Source organism: Pyrus communis, chromosome 6 (genome assembly GCF_963583255.1).
Source record: "Pyrus communis chromosome 6, drPyrComm1.1, whole genome shotgun sequence".
NCBI lineage: Eukaryota > Viridiplantae > Streptophyta > Magnoliopsida > Rosales > Rosaceae > Pyrus > Pyrus communis.
Genome location: NC_084808.1, coordinates 27,788,283 through 27,808,035, shown reverse-complemented (window position 1 = coordinate 27,808,035; position 19,753 = coordinate 27,788,283). Strand labels below are relative to the sequence as shown.

Genomic DNA, 19,753 nt, shown 5'->3' with positions numbered 1-19,753 from the left:
TTACAAAATGACGTACATTCAAGATATAAACTTTTGCAACTTGTATATTACGCTTCCTTCAACCTCGTCCATTCTACACATAAAAAGACATTAAAATTAAAGTCATCTCCGAACTCTAAGTGCACTTTTCTATTATTTTGAGGGATTAAACTATCCATTTCTACAATCAAATCCTACTTTAGAACAAAACAATCAACGATATGGCTCCGAAGTAAAACGAATTAACAATCGATTGATGCTACTTTTGATAACATAACCTACATTTGGACATGTGAACATCAAAGTTATATCAAAAAGCCACAAAGCACGGCTATCTTGAGTTTTCATGGAATTTGTGTTTTGCTAGAATTTTTGAAATGCACATGCCATATCATTAACAAAGCATATTTTAATGGATCTGATTCTCTCCTCTCCATCACTCTTATTCGAACGCGGAAGAATAAGTCACATCATCTTCTTATTTTATCTTCTCTATAGAGAGAGAAAAACGAAAAGAAAACTGAGAGAGAAGAGAAGGGGAGGGAGCGGAGGATCAAATGAACGAGAGAGAATCCAATTTCATTTTAAGGTACTTTGTCAATATCATATGTGAAAGTACGCAATGTAGTAACCTTAAGCAAGAAATGATAGATTGATTTTATTCTTACTTTGAGACAAATCTTTAGTAAAGTTTTTTTATTAGGACAACTCTTAAATTAATATAAAATTGACTAGAATTAAAATGTAAGAATATTATACATTTAATAGGACGTGCCTTACAAATGATATGGTGATGGATTTGTTGACACTTTCTTTTTGTTCCTACAAACTATAAGAGATTTGTACCCAAGAGATTTCACTCGTCTCCTTCACTCTCTCTCTGCTCTCACTTGCAGAGAGACAATTGCAGCCACGGCCGCTGTGGCCACTCTTCTCCTCACGAGCTTCTTCTTCGCTGCTCTCCACGTCTCTTCGAATCCAGATGCGAAACCTTCCTATCATTCAAAGCGACGTCGGACGCATCCAACAAGCTCACCACCTGGAACTCCACCTCCGTTGACCCGTGCACCTGGACCGGCGTCTCCTGCACCAACAACCGAGTCTCTCGACTCGTCCTCGAGAACCTCGACCTCCGCGGCTCGTTCCAGCCACTCACCGCGCTAATTCAGCTCCGAGTTCTGAGCCTCAAACGTAACCGCCTCTCCGGCCCCATTCCAAACCTCTCCAACTTCCCCGCCCTCAAACTCCTATTCCTCTCCTACAACGAACTCTCCGGCGACTTTCCAGCATCCGTAACATCTCTCTTTCGTCTCTACCGTTTCGATCTGTCCTACAACAACCCATCCGGCGAGATTCCCGCAACGGTCAACCATTTAAACCATCTTCTCACTCTCCGGCTCGAGGTGAACCGGTTCTCCGGTTCGACTTCGTGTCTGACCCTGCCGAATCTGCAGGACCTCAATGTGTCTGCGAACCGTTTGACCAGCGAAATACCCAAGTCCTTTTCGACTTTCCCTATAACCGCTTTCGCTCAAAACCCGGGTCTATGCGGGTCTCCGATGCAGAGCCGCAAGGGTACACCAAACGACCCGACCCGGCCTGGATCCGACGGAGCCATTGCGTCTCCTGTAATGCCTGCTGCTAACCCAACCGTCGTAGTCGCCGAGTTCGTTACCCGGGAACTCAGCGCCGAACAAATCGGGAAATCCTCACCGAAGTGGTAGCGCGAAATTGAGTCCGGAGGCTCTAATCGCCATTATAGTTGGCGACGCTTTGGTTCTCGTGCTGGTTTCGCTGCTACTGTACTGCTACTTCTGGCGGAATTTCAGCGCCAAAATGCGGCAGGGCAAGGGCGGCTCGAAGCTTCTAGAAACTGAGAAGATCGTGTACTCGTCGAGCCCCTACTCCGCCGCTCAACCGGTGTTCGAGCGGGGACGGATGGTGTTCTTCGAAGGAGTGAAGCGTTTCGAGCTCGAGGACCTGCTCAGGGCCTCGGCGGAGATGCTGGGGAAAGGCGGGTTCGGGACGGCGTAGAAGGCGGTTCTCGACGATGGCAATGTGGTGGCGGTTAAGAGGCTTAAGGATGCTCAGATTGGCGGGAAGACACAGTTCGAGCAGCACGTGGCGATGCTGGGGCGGCTCAGCCATCCCAACATTGTGAGCTTGAGGGCTTATTACTTCACCAGGGAGGAGAAATTGTTGGTATACGATTACAGCCCAATGGCAGCCTGTTCTAGGTTCTCCACGGTAATTTTATTTCAGTTTTCCTGCTTAATTTCTGTTTGGTTGCCAAGAATTTTTTATTTATTTATAAATATTAGTTTAGTTCTGGGTTTCAATTTGGTGCCTTGTTTTCTGTATGTTTAGGTCAAAATTAGGGTCTTTTTTATAATTATATATTTAGGGTTTTACTGTCAGTCCTGTCAACTCCAGTTCTGTCTTATTCCTTTTACTTTTGTCTTTGTTTTTTGCTGCCTGCTTTTCCTTCCTGCTCTGAATATGACCAAAAAGTGACTGACTCCGCTGCACTTCACGCTTTTGCATAATTGTCCTTATTTGTAATTATCGTGAACTAACGATGGCTAACTTGAACACTAAATTAAATTCCAACGTCAGAACTAGGATATACTTTTCAGCTATGGATCCATTCAGCGTTCACACGAATAAGTAGACCCGAAAGCCAGACGGGCCGGACACGAAAGATCAATCACGTTTCACGGAGCTACGAGTGAACACTGAACAGTCGATTCTTTCCGTAATATGTGTGGTTCAGAGCAGTTTTGAGGATTTTTGAATAGTATCATCGTGACGAGAATGGTTGAAGAGTCGAGGGGTCAAAGTCTTTCTGGTGCTGGTCATTGGGGAAGTTGGGAAGGAAACTCCCTAATAGGCCACGGAAGTCTTTAAGCCGACCAATCAAACTGTGTATCCAGCAACTTTTTTACATGGTTAGTTTCCACAAGTCTTCCGTCTCCTAATTTCCAAGTCAACTGGCGTGTTAAACAGCCAATTTCCTTAATATATTGCATACAAAGAATTCTGAACCTCTAAACAATTCAACACTCTTGTTCTGAAGAGGAGGAGTAGATTTTCTTGTTGTTCTTCCCTTGCGGCGCTTTCTTCTTGTTGATCAGCTCGGAATTTTTGGATGGCTCGGCTGGCTTTGTTTATTCTCGCTGTTCTTGCTCACCTTGTGGTTCTGCACTCTGCTGAATATCCGGAAGAGGAACCCTCCAAACATTGTCCAGGCCGCTCCTGCAGTGACATGGTAGGCCACATCAGCTTCCCCTTCAAAAGCACGGAAGATCCTCCTGAATGCGGATTGTTCACAGTCAATTGTTCAGTACCCGATCGGCCAAAAATCCAATTGAAAGAGAGAGGATACTGGTATGAATTCCAAGGCCCTTTATTATCACCTTGGATTTCTATCAAAGACGGAGACCTTGCCGACCGCTTAGAAAAGAATCGCTGCGATGATAGAGTTTTGGACGCCTTGAGTCTTCCCAACATTTCTTCAATCCCTGAAGTATCATTATACACACCCAATCTTACCCTTCTCAAATGCAACAACATCTTGGACAAAAATTCTTGTCCACAACCCAAGGATGGCTGCAGAAATGCTGACCATACTTATTATATCAATTCATCTAACAGTAATTTACCTAACCCTTTGCCACCAAGGTGTGAAACCATTCAGGTCCCCATGCGTCCGCCGCAACCCAACATGTCCCCTTCATTGACAGCTGAGTTTTCCCTCAAAGTGGAAGCACACAAATGTTATCAATGTCTTGAAAGCAAAGGTGAATGCCTGGTTCTAGAGGGAAAATTTAAATGCGCCAAAGGTATATACATTTACTTGACCTTTCTTTCTTTCTCTGATGTGCGATAATCCGATTCCTTTCTTCAAAGGATATAACTCTTAGAAACAGGAAACAGTTCATTGAAACACACAAGTATTAAATGATTGTTATGTATGCATTAGCGTCCTTTTTTTTTTAATGGTAACATTATTTGTGCCACTTCAATCTTCTGTGATTTAACTAACAGCAGTTTTCTTTGCAGATCAAGTTGCAGGACATAAGCAGTTGCAATTGAAGCTCGGACTAGGTAAGATTGTTATGTAAATGCAATCATCCAATTTGTTTTCTTCACATCAAATTTCAAATACCACTGTCTAGAAGCTTGCTTTAACCCATATATTGACTTATTGAGCCAGCAAACCATATTTTCCTTCCTCTTTTCAACAAATCCAGTTGGTTGCTTCATGTAAATACTCTCTTCTAGGTCACCATTAAGAAAAGCCATTTTCACATCCATTTGATGCAACTCCAAATCAAAATTACATGATAACTCTCATTGAATCTTTAGAAGATATTGGAGAAAAGGTATCATCGTAATCAATACCTTCTCTCTGAGTAAAACCCTTTGCAACTAACCGGGCTTTGTATCTCTCAATTCGACCAAGAGCATCTCTTTTGATTTTATACACCCACTTGCAACTTATAGGCTTAATTTGAGAACTAGACTCCACAAGTGTCCAAACATTGTTCTTGAACATCACCTATGTCGAAATCAGTTTCTTGTAAATAAACATAGTTACTCACAATAGTACTTTCACTGCCAGAAACCAATTTTGCATTAGAGTTTTATATTTCAGTTGACCTTGGTTGAGGAAATAACAATACTTGATTGTAGCTTGTTTGTGCATTATTATCATAACCTTGAACCATCTCTTCAAAAACAAAATTTTCCCTTGATAGGTCTGAAACATCTTGATCTTCCAAGAAGGTTGCATTGTGTGTTTCTTGAATTCGGGTGTGGCCTTGAGGAACATTGAACCTATACCCTTTCAATTTTTTAGGATAACCTATGAAGTAACATGACTGAGTCCTTAAATCCAATTGTCTTTCATTTGGATTATAGAACCTGGCTTCAACTTTGCAGTCCCAAACATGAAAGTATCCAAAATTAGGTGTCCTGCCATGCCATAGCTCAAAAGGTGTGGAGGAAACAGATTTACTTGGAACTCTGTTCAGAATGTAATTTGCAATTTTCAAAGCTTCTCCCCATAAGAAACCTAGTAACTTGGACCTTGTCATCATGCTTCTAAGCATACCAATAAGGGGTCATATTCCTCCTCTCTAAGACTCCATTTTGTTGAGGTGTCCCAAGTGTGTATATTGAGCTACAATACCAATTTTCTCCAGATAGATTGCAAATGGTCCTTTTTGTTGTCCTGATTCAGTATACCTGCCAAAATATTATCCTCCCCTATCGGATCTGACAATTTTAATAACCTTACCTAATTGTTTTTCAACCTCATTTTTATAAATTATAAAGCATTTAAGGGCATCAGCTTTCTCACTAATGAGAAAAGTGTATCCAAGTCTAGAAAAATCATCTATAAAGTTGATAAAATACTTGTTTCCACATATTGTTTTGACTGGAAAAGGACCACAGATATCAGTGTGTATAATTTCAAGTAATCCCTGACTCCTTTTGGCATCTAATTTCCTAAAGTTAGTCATTTTACCCCTTAAGCAATAAACACATTTAGTTGTAGTAGTGAGATCTAATTTTGGAATCAATTTACCTTTTGAAAGTTTAATTATCCTTTCCTTTGAGATGTGTCCTTGTCATTTGTGCCAGAGAATGTATGAAGTGTCTTGCTCTAGCATCCTTTTAGTACTAATATTCAAAACTGAGTGATCTAGTATCTCAACAGTGCATTCAAGACGCCACAAATTATCAGACAAGAAAGCAGTCCTTAAAATAGTGTCAAGACAGTTTTTCTTAAAGATTTTTAAGCACATATCATCAGCAAAAAAGGAGAGACCATCTTTTACAATTTTAGAAGCAAAAATTAAGTTCCTTCTCATCTTAGACACAAATAGCACGTCCTTCAACTCCAAAAGAAAACCATAAGTTAATTTTAATTTTACAATCCCAATTGAATTTACTGCAACTTTAGTCCCTTTCCCAACAAAAACGTTATATAAAGCATTCCCAATTTCCTTTTGTTTTTGAAAGCCTTCTAAAGAGTTAGTTTATATGTACTGAGCATCCAGTATCAAACCACCAAGAATCAATAGGCACTTCACAAAGATTTGACTCAACACAGACAAGTACTTGGTTTCTTGATTCCTCATCTGATAGTATCAGTCATCCCACTTTCCAAGATGGAAATTGCCACTTTATTAGCCCTTGTCCATCTTTCATAATCTGATTTCTCAACCTTGGTGCTTTGATTAGTGACAATAGGCTTGGGATTATCAATTGCTATATCAAACTCATTAAGAGTCAATAGCAAATTGATATCCCTTCTCCATTTTTGGTAGTTGCTTCCACCAGTGAGGATTGGAATGTTTGCCAAGTTTAAAGTCTGCAGACACTGAACTTTAGATTCCTGATTTCATTCCTCAGTCTATTGCACATCAGGACATCACAACTATTTAGATGGTAAGCACATATAGGATGAACGGTTTTATTGAAAAACTTCAGGCAAGCACAACATGTAATCCCAGAATAATTCATCTCAATCTCAAGAAGGTATTCACCTCGTACGAAATAGTCAAAAGTTAAATATAAACATCATTTGAAAACTGAATAACTTATTCAATGAAAATCAAAGCTTAATATATTCTTTACAGATGATCAATTCATATGCCCCCTGATTTCAAGTTTGAATCAATCATTAACGATAGGTTTAGTTATATAATTCTAATCAAACTTATGCAAATTTAAGGCGAAATTAAACTCGGATTTCATGCTAATTATACGGGGTTTCAGAATACATACCGTGATGAATGAGAGATTAAACATCGCGAAGCGGAAGGAAAAAGCAGACATATTCAATACCCAGACCAACAAGGCACAAAAATCGCAGAGAAGAGAGAACATTGAAGAGAGAACAAAGACATAATATTCATCCCCTTAATCCCAGAAAAACCCAAACAAAATGCAGGTTTTCGAGTTCTAACGGTCAAGAATTTTGAATAACCTTATTTTATTCAAAAGCACCGTTTTGTGTATTCCCAGATTTTTCTTGTAACCAGAACCTGTTTTGAAACCTGACAACTGAAGGTTTTGTTTTTTTTTTGTTTTTGTATTTTTTTTTTTTTTAAAATACATGATTCAATCAACTTTGCTTGATTGAATTTAAGAACTTAAACCTATGGTTCTAATGCACATCAGTCTAATGCCAAAACAAAATCCTTCATAGACAAGAATTAGCTACAACTTCTCATAAGACTTTCTTATACCAATTGGACTTAATCACTTGTTGTCAAAACATCCAATCTCATGTTCATACTCTTACATAACTTGCTTAGAGCCTTAGATTAGTTTTTCTAAGTTTATGTGTTGTAATAAGGTTTATAGCATGTCTGCAATGCCTACCATTTGATCGAATAAATCACCATATTCAACGTATATTCATCAGGTGCAGTTGCTGGTCTCATATTTCTAGTCGTTATCGTTTGCTGCTTAAGAAGAAAGTTGTCATCATATAGATTTCTTTTCTTTTGGAAGAAGCAAAACCAAAATCATCAAATTGTAGAGGCCTTTCTAAGGAGCTACGGGCCGCTTCAAGTACGAAGGTATAGCTATGTGGAGGTCAAGAACATGACCAACTCCTTCAAAGAAAAACTAGGAAGTGGAGGCTATGGTGCTGTTTACAAAGGAAAATTAAAGGACGGCTGTCTTGTAGCAGTGAAGGTCTTGACAAAACTAACAGGAGGCGGAGAAGAATTTATGAATGAAGTGGCAGCCATTAGTAGAACTTCCCATGTCAACGTCGTCGCCTTGTTAGGCTTTTGTTTTGAGGGTTCCAAAAGAACTCTCATCTATGAATTCATGCCTAATGGATCTCTAGAGAAATTCATATTTGATTCAAATACTCCCAACATAGGTCATGATCACTTGGGATGGGAAGCATTGGATCAAATTTCACTTGGCATTGCTCGAGGCTTGGAGTACTTACATCGTGGTTGTAACACAAGAATTTTGCATTTCGACATCAAGCCTCACAACATTCTTCTCGATGAAAACTTCACCCCAAAAATCTCGGATTTTGGCCTTGCCAAAATATGCAACAGGAGAGAGAGTATTGTCTCGATGTTGGGCGCCAGAGGTACAGCAGGTTACATTGCTCCAGAAGTATTTTCTAGAAACTTTGGAAACGTCTCACACAAGTCGGATGTGTACAGCTATGGAATGATGCTTTTAGAGATGGTTGGAGGAAGAAGGAACATCGACGCTGAAGCTGAAAATACTAGTGAAATATATTTTCCGCATTGGATTTACAAGCGTCTTGAACTGGATGAAGAGCTTGGGCTGCAGAGTGTTGCAAATGAGGAAGACAAAGCAAGAGCAAGGAAGATGATCGTAGTGAGCTTGTGGTGCATACAAACTGATCCTTCAAACCGGCCAGCAATGAAGGAAGTGATAGATATGTTGGAAGGGAATGTTGATTTGTTGCAGATACCTCCCAAACCTTAAATGTCTTCTCCTCCAAAATCCCTTGCAGATTCTTCTGCCGCATTGGTATCAATAAAGTAAAAACCCTGTATTTTACTTGAACAAATCTATGTTTTTCTGAGGCAATCTAAATAATGAAGCATGCGTTTAATGTTTTATTTATTATTTTTTTCCCTCTATATATGAATTAACACAGTAGGAGTGACCCTACTACTACCCCTCCTGCAATCATGTATATACATATAGGGAATTGTTATTGGCATTCCAAAATTCTCATTCTACCCTCCAAATTTTCTATATTTAGAAAGAAAATACACTTGTGAGAAGTGTAGAATGAGATTTTTGGAGTGCCAATAACACTTCCCTATATGTATATGCGTGTGTGTGTGTGTGTGTGTGTGTATATTAGTAATGTGAAACATTTGCATTTGTGGGTTAGACTAGTTGATCAAGGCAGTGTGCCCGCTTCATCTCCCTTGCGCCCAAGTTCGGATCCACTTCTCCATAAATCAGAGCATTTTAGAATATTTTTGTCAGAAAAGGAGAGGTGAAACAATTATTTGGTGTGGAAAGCTTTCTACCATACAGCTAAGCTAGGATCCAATTTATTGTGCGAAATTTGATGTTGTCACGAATGGAATGATCAAGTAGATGGAACAGTTCTTGCGAAACCACGTGAAATGTATTTTGACAAACAGTGAAGAGAATTGAAGTCGTGTTGAATTTCAAGATTTTTGGAGCACCTTTGGCAATGAGTGAATAGGCAGTACCCCATTACTTGAAAAGTCGTTGTATGGTGGTGCTTGATGAATTTTCAAGCGAAAAGCATATTGCATATGATCAACCTAAGCAAAACTATCCATGCACGCTGCCAATACGATTGAAATGAAATTTCGATTTTAAACGCTAGCACTTGAATGAATACAAAAGTGATGTAGATGACCGCTCGATTTAAAAAGTGATTAGTTGAAAATAAGCTTTTTGATAAGCTCACTTTGAAAAGAGTCTCAAACTGATGAAACTGCAAGTCAGTGAAAAACATTAGAAGGACAACAAAATCATGGTTACAAAATGACGTACATTCAAGATATAAACTTTTGCAAGTTGTATATTACGCTTCCTTCAACCTCGCCCATTCTACACATAAAAAGACATTAAAATTAAAGTCGTCTCCGAACTCTAAGTGCACTTTTGTTATTTTGAGGGATTAAACTATCCATTTCTACAATCAAATCCTACTTTAGAACAAAACAATCAACGATATGGCTCCAAAGTAAAACGAATTAACAATCGATTGATGCTGCTTTTGATAACATAACCTACATTTGGACATGTGAACATCAAAGTTATATCAACAAGCCACGCACGGCTATCATGAGTTTTCATGAAATTTGTGTTTTGCTAGAATTTTTGAAATGCCCATGCCATATCATTAACAAAGCATATTTTAATGGATCTGATTCTCTCCTCTCCATCACTCTTATTCGAACGTTCAAGAACAAGTCACATCATCTTCTTATTTTATCTTCTCTATAGAGAGAGAAAAAGAAAGAGAAAACTGAGAGAGGAGAGAAGGGGAGGGAGCGGAGAAGAAAAGGAAGGAGAGAGAATCCAATTTCATTTTAAAGTACTTTGTCAATATCATATTTGAAAGTATGCAATGTAGTAACCTTAAGCAAGAAATGATAGATTGATTTTATTCTTACTTTGAGACAAATCTTTAGTAAAATTGTTTGATTATGACAAATCTTAAATCAATATAAAATTGGCTAGAATTAAAATATAAGAAGTATTATACTTTTAATAGGACGTGCCTTACAAATGATATGGTCATAGATATGTTGACGCTTTCTTTTTGTTCCTACAAACTATAACAAACTTTAGAGCTTAATTACTAAGTTATTTTATTTGTTAAGCGTATACATGATCAAGAATTCAAATTAAGAGACGAGCCAATCCAATAAAACAACAATGTCAATGTAACAATGCATTAAATTGTTATAAAACTCGAACGAGTCAACATGTGTTTTAACTCATTCGTGTATCGTATAATTTGTAGACATCATCTTTGTTAAACAAATTATTGTACTATACAGAACTATGCCCGTATTAATCAAGCGTGGCTGTTTTGGCCATTCCACAAGAATCGTAAATTACAAATAAATAACAAATTTGACTCATTTAATGGAACTTGTGAAACCCTAAGACTTGAAGGAGCGCGTACGGAAGACCGTCTGATTTACAAGACAAGAATCACTCCTCTGGTATGATCTCGGAGCGGGCCCGAATAAATCTACCGACGTCCCCACGTGTCCGCTCCTCCTCCATCAGGAAATGCAAATCTACGGCAGCACACAAATACTATTCCATGAACCCCCATCACACTCCCTCTATTCCCCCCCCAGTATGATATCCATCAGGTGATATGAAACGACATAAAGTCCTCGCGTTACACGGCCTTATACGTTACGCTGTCACGCTGGCCGCTGGCAGTGAAAGGTAAATTGCATTGAAGCTCCTCTACTTCCCAATAATTACACCAACGGTCCACCAACCCCTCATTAAACTTGTACCCAAGAGATTTCACTCGTCTCCTTCACTCTCTCTGCTCTCACTTGCGGAGAGACAATGGCAGCCACGGCCGCCGTGGCCACTCTTCTCCTCACGAGCTTCTTCTTCGCTGCTCTCCACGTCTCTTCGAATCCAGATGCCAAACCTCTCCTATCATTCAGAGCGACGTCGGACGCATCCAACAAGCTCACCACCTGGAACTCCACCTCCGTTGACCCGTGCACCTGGACCGGCGTCTCCTGCACCAACAACCGAGTCTCTCGACTCGTCCTCGAGAACCTCGACCTCTGCGGCTCGTTCCAGCCACTCACCGCGCTAATTCAGCTCCGAGTTCTGAGCCTCAAGCGTAACCGCCTCTCCGGCCCCATTCCGGACCTCTCCAACTTCACCACCCTCAAACTTTTATTCCTCTCCTACAACGAACTCTCCGGCGACTTTCCACCCTCCGTGTCCTCTCTCTTCCGTCTCTACCGCCTCGATCTGTCCTACAATAACTTATCCGGCGAAATTCCGGCAACGGTCAACCATTTGAACCATCTTCTCACTCTCCGGCTCGAGGCGAACCGTTTCTCCGGTTCGATTTCGGGTCTGACCCTGCCGAATCTGCAGGACCTCAATGTGTCTGCGAACCGTTTGACCGGCGAAATACCCAAGTCCTTTTCGACTTTCCCTATAACCGCTTTCGCTCAAAACCCGGGTCTATGCGGGTCTCCGATGCAGAGCTGCAAGGGTACACCAAACGACCCGACCCGGCCTGGATCTGACGGAGCCATTGAGTCTCCTGTAATGCCTGCAGCTAACCCAACCGTCGTAGCGTCGTCGCCGAGTTCGTTACCCGGGAACTCTGCGCCGAACAAATCGGGAAATCCTCACCGAAGTGGTAACGCGAAAATGAGTCCGGTGGCTCTAATCGCCATTATAGTTGGCGACGCTTTGGTTCTCGTGCTGGTTTCGCTGCTACTGTACTGCTACTTCTGGCGGAATTTCAGCGCCAAACTGCGGCAGGGCAAGGGCGGCTCGAAGCTTCTAGAAACTGAGAAGATCGTGTACTCGTCGAGCCCCTACTCCGCCGCCCAACCGGTGTTCGAGCGGGGTCGGATGGTGTTCTTCGAAGGAGTGAAGCGTTTCGAGCTCGAGGACCTGCTCAGGGCCTCGGCGGAGATGCTGGGGAAAGGCGGGTTCGGGACGGCGTACAAGGCGGTTCTCGACGATGGCAATGTGGTGGCGGTTAAGAGGCTCAAGGATGCTCAGATTGGCGGGAAGACTCAGTTCGAGCAGCACATGGCGGTACTGGGGCGGCTCAGCCATTCCAACATTGTGAGCTTGAGGGCTTATTACTTCGCCAGGGAGGAGAAATTGTTGGTATACGATTACATGCCCAATGGCAGCCTGTTCTGGGTTCTCCACGGTAATTTTATTTCAGTTTTCCTGCTTAATTTCTGTTTGGTTGCCAAGAAATTTTTTCTTTTTAAAATATTAGTTTAATTCTGGGTTTCAATTTGGTGCCTTGTTTTCTGTACTTTTAGGTCAAACGGGGTCAAATTTAGGGTTTTTTTTGTAATTATATATTTAGGGTTTTACTGTCGGTCCTGTCAACTCCAGTTCTGTCTTTATCTTGCTTTTACTTTTGTCTTTGTTTTTTGCTCCCTTCTTTTCCTTCTTTCCTGCTCTGAATATGACCAAAAAGCGACTAACTCCGCTGCACTTCACGCTTTTACGTAATTGTCCTTAGTTGTAATTATCGTGAACTAACGATGGCTAACTTGAACAGGAAACCGTGGACCCGGTCGGACTCCGCTGGACTGGACAACGAGGCTGAAAATCGCAGCCGGAGCGGCTCGAGGCTTGGCCTGCATTCACGACTCGTGCAGGCCGTTTAAGCTCACCCACGGTAACATCAAGTCCACCAACATCCTCTTAGACAAGACTGGCAACGCCCGCGTCTCCGACTTCGGACTCTCCGTTTTCGTGCCTCCTCCGCCCTCCACGTCGTCCGCTCCGCGATCTTGCGGTTACCGCGCTCCCGAGACGTTGGACGGTCGGAAGTTGACGCAGAAATCAGACGTGTACGCTTTTGGTGTTCTGCTGCTGGAGCTGCTCACGGGGAAGTGTCCATCCGTGGTGGATAATGGCGGGTCCGGGGGAGGATACGGTGGGCCTGTGGACCTGCCCAGGTGGGTCCAGTCTGTGGTCAGGGAAGAATGGACGGTGGAGGTGTTTGACTTGGAGCTAATGAGGTACAAGGATATTGAGGAGGAGATGGTGGGGCTTTTGCAGATTGCAATGGCTTGTACGGTCGCTTGGCCTGATCAACGTCCCAGGATGAGCCAGGTGGTGAAAATGATTGACGAGATTCGGGGCCTGTCCGGTTCGCCGAGTCACGAGGCCGGCTTTGAATCCATGTCCGAGTCATCGTCCTTGTCGGAGGACACTTGCGGAGCAAGTCAGTGATCGCACCACCAACCATTTTTAACGTTCTTGTGTTGTAAATCTACGGGTTTTGTTTTGTTGGCTTCAGTTCTCTTGCCTGCTTATTTAATCTCTAAATTTCGTTTGTGCTAATTTAATTACATCGATTGCAACGATTTTATAGAGCTTAAATGGGAATCGTTTAATTAAATTGATTTAGGATTTAGTTTTAACAAAAAGGAAATGTAACAATCTGAATCTATGTGCTGAAATACATGATCTGCGGTGCAAGTCTCAGCAGGTTATCCAAATTATCAGGCATGAACTTTCTGGCGAATAAGAAGCAAACATCCGTGCTCCTCCCATTGTATTCACATTTCCGACCATAACCACTCTTCAGGCTACTCAGAAGTGCCGTCGTCACATTCCGGCTCCTGTACTCCATCGGGTGTGGGCCGCCCTTGCCCCAGTCAACCCAGGTCAAAGTCCTATTTCCATTCCTTGCTGCAAATTTCAAGTGCACAAATGTTGGCAAATAATGTTCATCTGGAAAGCAATGCCCTTTGCACTTGAGGAATTCCGGGAAGTATTTTCAATCCGAGATGGATTCAATGGCAACGTCTCTATCAATTGCAAACCACGCCCACCTTTTTCTTCATTGATCTACCGTAATTCTCGTGTAGTTGCTGAGATAGTACCGGCCACGTCCGACCGAACTTGGGTCATCGAAGAAGACCTCTACGAAAGTTCGGGTTGAGTTGACGAGGTAGGAGTAGACAGTGGAAAAGTTGTAGAGGGTAATGCATGTCTCTGAGAGGAGAACAAAATGTTGGTTTGAGATGTCGAGAAGAGCATTCGCCAATAGGCGGCGCACAGCCTCAATCAAGCTCACCTTCCCCCATTCTACTTCCTGCAAAACATGTTGTAGGCTGAACATTGTAACAGGATCAAGAGAAATATGATTAGTATTTGGGGAAAAATAAATTAAGTCAAGCAAAAAACTTATCACCTGACTAGGAATTCTTCGCTCATGAAACACCGGACTTTCAGGATGCGATGCTGCGTCGTAGGATGGACTTGAGTGCACGTAAATTGAGTACAAGCCTTGATGCCCTTCGAAGAAATTTTCCCATAACAGGGCCAAATGAACAGGTCCCTTTATCAAGAACATGAAAGCAACTTTGGGAACAAGATGGATTGGATACTCGGGAATCCAAGGGCTCATCGAGGCTCTCCATAGCAATTGTGAAACGTTCATGTCGTGAAACGCCTTCGGCGGCCTCAGATATTTCTTTAAATATCCTCCTGTTATGTCAGGTTGGGTTACACATATTTTGCTCATATTGTTAGATCGTATTTGGGATGCAAAAGTTTGGCTCGTATTAGAATTGGATGCCGTGGGGGCTGCCGTTACATTTTCCAGTTTCGGATTTGAATTTTGCACTGCCGAAGTTACATCAGGCATTAGCGTTTGTGAAGGAATATTGGATGGAAGGGATGATGAGATAGCTGAGATGGATAGGCTTGCTAACTGAGGATTCAATGGGTAGTACTCTTTGAGATTGCTGAGTACAACCCCGAGGGTAAAACCACCAACAAAGATCAGGACATTCGAGACTTTTGTAAACAAGCTGGTAGGGTTTCGATCTTGACGAGTCGTCATTTTGGAGAATCACAAGAGAGATGAGATTTGGTGTGAAGAGATCTCCCTCAATATAGTTGTAGCTGCGCAACTATCTCTTCTTTGCATTGCGTTCAACCTTTTTGCAACGGGGAAAGGAGTGTTTCAGTTAATTTTTTCGTTTCAAAGAAAATGGATTGGTTTGCGGTAAATTTACAGCGATGGAAATTTCATTTCACAGATAGTTTAACTATAATCTGAATTTTTGTTGTTGCAAGGTTGCTTCATTACGGACCAAACACAAATAAGATTGATTACCAATAATATATTTTAGTTATGGGCTTATTGTTTGTTGTTAGTTTACGATTACATTGCCTAATAGCAACCTAATTAGGTGTTTGGACAAGTTGCTTCACATCCGCTTGTTTGATTTGTTGCTAAGAACATAAAAGCAACCTTGGGAACAAGATGGAATGGATGTCCACGAATCCTAGGACTCATTGAAGCTCTCCATAGCAGTTCTTCAACGTTCATGTCGTGAAACGCCTTTAGTGGCTTTAGATAGTCCGTAAATCCTACAATATGTGAGGTTTGGCTGTAAATGTTCCGCTTGTATTGCATGTTGCGCTGTTACATTTGGGATTATCATTTGTGAAGTATTGGGGGTACACAGGAGATAGCTAGCAAGGATACTTGGAAGTCTTTCTGATTGCTAAGTGCAATTCCAAGGGTTAAACCGCAAAAACATAGAAAGAAATAAGAAAGCAGATTGAGGAGGTTGTATTGGACGCCAAAGAGTTTGGGAAACAACTTTACGGACTTGAATCTGGACCCTTCATCATTTCAGAGAACAAGAGACTGAAGAGATTTGTCCTCCTAGGCTTTAGGTATATATCTTCCTTATATTTGTGTCTTCTGTAAGTGGCTGCACAAAACTCTCCTTTTGCGTTACGATCGACCTTTCTGCAACGGAAAACGGAGTGTTTCGGTTCATTTTTGTATGCAAGGTAAAATGTATTGCTTTGTGTTGAAGTTATAGAGATGGGAAGTCCATATCACCAATATTTTTACTCGAACCATAAATTATTTTTGGTGCAAGGTGCTTCATTGCAGACCAAAAACAAAGGAACCATTTTACCAGTGAGGGTGTAAGCGCAACGATTGTGTCTTTTCTCGCAACCTATTTACCTGGAATCTAGAAGATCATGAAACTCAAAATCGCAACGGAAGCGCAACGATTGCGTGTCTGTTCTCGCAAGATCTATTGAAGAATACAAGAATTTCACAATGGATAATCTATTGCAACTCTTCCCTTTCCCACTTACTCCTTTCTCTATTTTTCCCCCTTTTTCTTCCGTGAAGCAGTAATATGAGCACAGTAGTCATGAATATCTATGTGTTGAAGTGCATAATCTCCGGTGCAAACTTCAGCAGGTTATCCAAAGCAGTTGGCGGGAACTTCCTGGCGAATAAGAAACAAACATCCGTACTCCTCCCATTGTATTCACATTTCCGACCAAAACCATTCCTCAGGCCACTCAAAAGCACCGCCGTCACATTTTCGCTTGCGTACTCCGTAGGGTGTGGGCCACCCTTTTCCCAGTCAACCCAGGTCAACGTCCTATTTGCATTCTTTGCTCCAAATTTTATGTACACAAACGTTGGCAAATAATGTTCATCGGCGAAACAATAGCCTTTGCATTTCATGAACACTGGGAAGTATGTTCGATCCGATACGAATTCAAGGGCGAGGTCTATATCAGCTTGGAACCACTGCGACCCTTTTCGCCACTGATCTATCGTGATTCCCGGGTAGTCACTCAATTCATACCGGCCGCGTCCTACTCCACTGGGATCGTCAAAGACCTCGACGAAAGTTTGGGTGGAGTTCATGAGGTAGGAGTAGACAGTGGAGAAGTTATAGAGGGGAATGCATGATTCTGAGAGCAGAACAAAACGCTGGTTTGAGACGTCGAGAAGAGCATTCGCCAGGAGGAGGCGCTCTGCCGCGATCAGGCTCACCTTCCCCCATTCTACTTCCTGCAATTAGTACGTGTTGTTGAACAGAAAATAGTGAGAACAATTGGCAGCCACCTATATTGTGGAAGTTATTAACACTCATTGGTTATATTTAACTACATTTCACACCCTCAAAAGTCAGTTTTAAAATGTACCACATGAATTCAATTTTTTCACTTTGTACTATCAGGTCTAAAATCTTAACAATTTATGATTTATAGATATCTGATTGTATGATCGTTTAATTAAACTAATGATCTGACATACATTGAGCTCACCTTGAGCTAATGTGGAAGTCAACTATGGATCAAAAAATAGGTATTTAATTGCACGGTTTTAGTCTGATTGCAGCTAGTGTGGCTAATACTAACCCAAACACGGATTCCACATCTGTCATGCCATCAATTTAACAGAGCATAGACAGTCAGAAATAAAAAATTGTGAAAATTTGAAAGTTGGCGACTTCTTATAAAATTTTACTCCAAACAATGCGGAGGTTGTGAAGGTAGGTAGTACAATGTTAATTTGCTTCTGTGGTTTTATAGTCTGTGTGATGAAACTTGAGTAATAATTTCAATTCTGAAAAAAAATCACAGAAATATAGCTTTTACTTGGTGCAGACAGTAGGGGGAAAAAACTAACCTGACTTGGAATTCGCCGGCCACCAAAAACTGGAGTTTCGGTGTACGATGAGTGATTGTAGGACGGACTTGAGTGCACATAAATTGAGTACAAACCTTGATGCCCTGCAAAGAACTTCTCCCACAGTGGTGCCAAAACAACAGGGCCCTTTGTCAAGAACATGAAAGCAACTTTTGGAACAAAATGGAATGGATATTCAGGAATCCGCGGAGTTATAGAAGCTCTCCACAGCAGTTCTGCATTGTTCATGTCGTGAAACGCCTTCGGTGGCTTCAGATAGTCCTTCAACCCTGTCCGAGGAGGACTTGACGAAACAGATGTTGTTGGGGAGGTTGCATTTGGCATTCGGGTTCTTGAAATATTGGATGGAGGAGGAGGTGACATATGTGAGAAGGGGAGCTGTGCGAACTGTAGACGGCCAAATGAAAAGTCATTGAGATTGCTAAGTAAAACTCCGAGGGTTACTCCAAAAAGGAAGAGCAGGAAATATGAGAGCAGATTGAGGAGGTGGCGTTGGAGATTGAAGGATTTTGGAAAAAAGATTGGAGAGTTTGGATCTTGAGCCTTCATGTTTACACAAAGAGATAATTATAAAAAGTTTCTAAGAAACTTGTTATAATTAATCTCTGTCAATCAACAAAAATAAGACGATGAGCTGAGAAAATTTGGGATTAAGAAATCAAAGCAATCTGAAACATAAACATATCACATGTTATGAAGATTTGGCCTTGAAATTATCTGCTGTGACGACTTTGTAGTTCACCATTGCATGGGGGGTTACCACTGGGATCTGTTTGCAATGAAATACGAATACAAGATTTTAGTTTGCTTTTCGCATATCAAGGAAAATGTATTGCTTTTGTATTAAATTTACAGAAATGAGAATTCCATTTCACCAATATTGTAACTCGAATGATATTTTTTTTGGGGTGAAAGGATGCTTAATCACGTACCATAAACAAAGATTGATTACCTAGTAATTTTAGATTGAGGGCTTATTGTTTTTTTTTTTTTGTCAATTAGTTGTTAATCTATGATTGAGGGCTTATTGTTAATTAGTTGTTAATCTATGATTGCATGCCTTATTGTATTTTCTTAGAAAAAAACAAAAAAAAAAAAAAAAACTTTTATGAAAAATAAATGTGATTGCTTGGGTTTAAACCAAAAAATAAAACTTACAATTTGGTATGATGGTGCTTGGAGACATGGTTCCGGTCGTACTAGTTATGGTGGTGTGTTTCGGAATTTCAAGGGCCAGTTCCTTGGAGTCTTTTGTTCTAGCCTTGAGATTCTAGCTCTGGTGCGGCGGAGGTAATAGCTGTAACTAAGGTTATTGAATTAGCTTCAGTTTGGGATTGGAATTTTATTTGGTTGGAAGTTGATTCTGCTTTGGTTCTTGACTTCTTACCCTCTCCTCAATTGGTTCCTTGGCAATTGAGAGTGGAGGGTAGAAAATGCTTGCACTGAATTTCCCAAATGCATTTTTGGACTCCTCACATTTATCGAGAAGGTAATTAAGTTGCTACTGCCCTTGCAAATTATAGTTCCTCTTCTACGAGTCTTGTTTGGTGAGATTCTCTTCCTAATTTCATTTTGACATTATCATCGTGATTAATTATGTAGCGCTTCCTCACTACCGCTTTAGATAGGTTATCATTTGTTGGCCTTATTATATCTTGTATTGGTTGTTATAAGTTTTCTTTGTTATGACTTTTATTATGGTCAAGGTTAGACTTTGTGTCTTCTTTGACAAATTATATTTTCCTTCTTTTTAATAAAGCAACCTTATTGTCACTTATCCTTTTCTTTTTTTTTTCTTTTTTTTTTTTTTGTTAGGAAATCTCGACGGTACGAGGAAAATTTTATTAATAACGAAAAAATAAGTTACACCTAGTCAGGGGGACATAAACCTTACCCCTAAAAAAACAAAGACAATAAAAAGGAATAACTTTGTGATTTTACTAAAAAAAAATGGTATAATTAATTTGCGAATATTTTCCATGAAAGTAACAATTAAATTTTTCAGACTGCAAA

At 40.9% G+C, this 19,753-nt stretch overlaps 3 protein-coding genes and 2 pseudogenes across 3 annotated transcripts; 3 read left to right on the top strand and 2 right to left on the bottom strand.

Moving 5' to 3' along the window:
- The first annotated feature begins 536 nt into the window (after positions 1-536).
- On the top strand, positions 537-2,357 carry LOC137736368 (probable leucine-rich repeat receptor-like protein kinase At1g68400; annotated as a pseudogene).
- LOC137738349 (rust resistance kinase Lr10-like) lies at positions 2,114-8,670 on the top strand. Its single transcript, XM_068477986.1, has 4 exons — positions 2,114-2,226; positions 2,596-3,821; positions 4,042-4,086; positions 7,421-8,670. The coding sequence occupies exons 2-4, from the start codon at positions 3,128-3,130 to the stop codon at positions 8,476-8,478; spliced, it is 1,797 nt and encodes a 598-aa protein (XP_068334087.1). The 5' UTR covers positions 2,114-2,226; positions 2,596-3,127; the 3' UTR covers positions 8,479-8,670.
- Positions 8,671-11,026: 2,356 nt separating this feature from the next.
- LOC137737537 (probable leucine-rich repeat receptor-like protein kinase At1g68400) lies at positions 11,027-13,605 on the top strand. The gene is made up of 2 exons (XM_068477051.1): positions 11,027-12,436; positions 12,800-13,605. The coding sequence occupies exons 1-2, from the start codon at positions 11,086-11,088 to the stop codon at positions 13,477-13,479; spliced, it is 2,031 nt and encodes a 676-aa protein (XP_068333152.1). The 5' UTR covers positions 11,027-11,085; the 3' UTR covers positions 13,480-13,605.
- Positions 13,606-13,696: 91 nt separating this feature from the next.
- On the bottom strand, positions 13,697-15,100 carry LOC137736367 (glycosyltransferase BC10-like; annotated as a pseudogene).
- Positions 15,101-16,450: 1,350 nt separating this feature from the next.
- Positions 16,451-18,289, bottom strand: LOC137736701 (glycosyltransferase BC10-like). The gene is made up of 2 exons (XM_068475936.1): positions 17,720-18,289; positions 16,451-17,098 (listed from the first exon to the last, which is right to left on the bottom strand). Exons 1-2 carry the CDS (start codon positions 18,287-18,289, stop codon positions 16,451-16,453), a joined length of 1,218 nt encoding a protein of 405 aa, XP_068332037.1.
- Positions 18,290-19,753: the final 1,464 nt, after the last annotated feature.

Excerpts from the sequence above, each read along its gene's own strand:
- LOC137738349 (XM_068477986.1), top strand. The coding sequence starts at position 3,128 with ATGGCTCGGCTGGCTTTGTTTATTCTCGCTGTTCTTGCTCACCTTGTG. Across the intron at positions 3,822-4,041 it reads AAAATTTAAATGCGCCAAAG|ATCAAGTTGCAGGACATAAG; the intron begins GTATATACATTT and ends TTTTCTTTGCAG. Across the intron at positions 4,087-7,420 it reads GCAATTGAAGCTCGGACTAG|GTGCAGTTGCTGGTCTCATA; the intron begins GTAAGATTGTTA and ends TATATTCATCAG.
- LOC137737537 (XM_068477051.1), top strand. The coding sequence starts at position 11,086 with ATGGCAGCCACGGCCGCCGTGGCCACTCTTCTCCTCACGAGCTTCTTC. Across the intron at positions 12,437-12,799 it reads CCTGTTCTGGGTTCTCCACG|GAAACCGTGGACCCGGTCGG; the intron begins GTAATTTTATTT and ends TAACTTGAACAG.
- LOC137736701 (XM_068475936.1), bottom strand. The coding sequence starts at position 18,289 with ATGAAGGCTCAAGATCCAAACTCTCCAATCTTTTTTCCAAAATCCTTC. Across the intron at positions 17,099-17,719 it reads GCCGGCGAATTCCAAGTCAG|GAAGTAGAATGGGGGAAGGT; the intron begins GTTAGTTTTTTC and ends TACTAATTGCAG.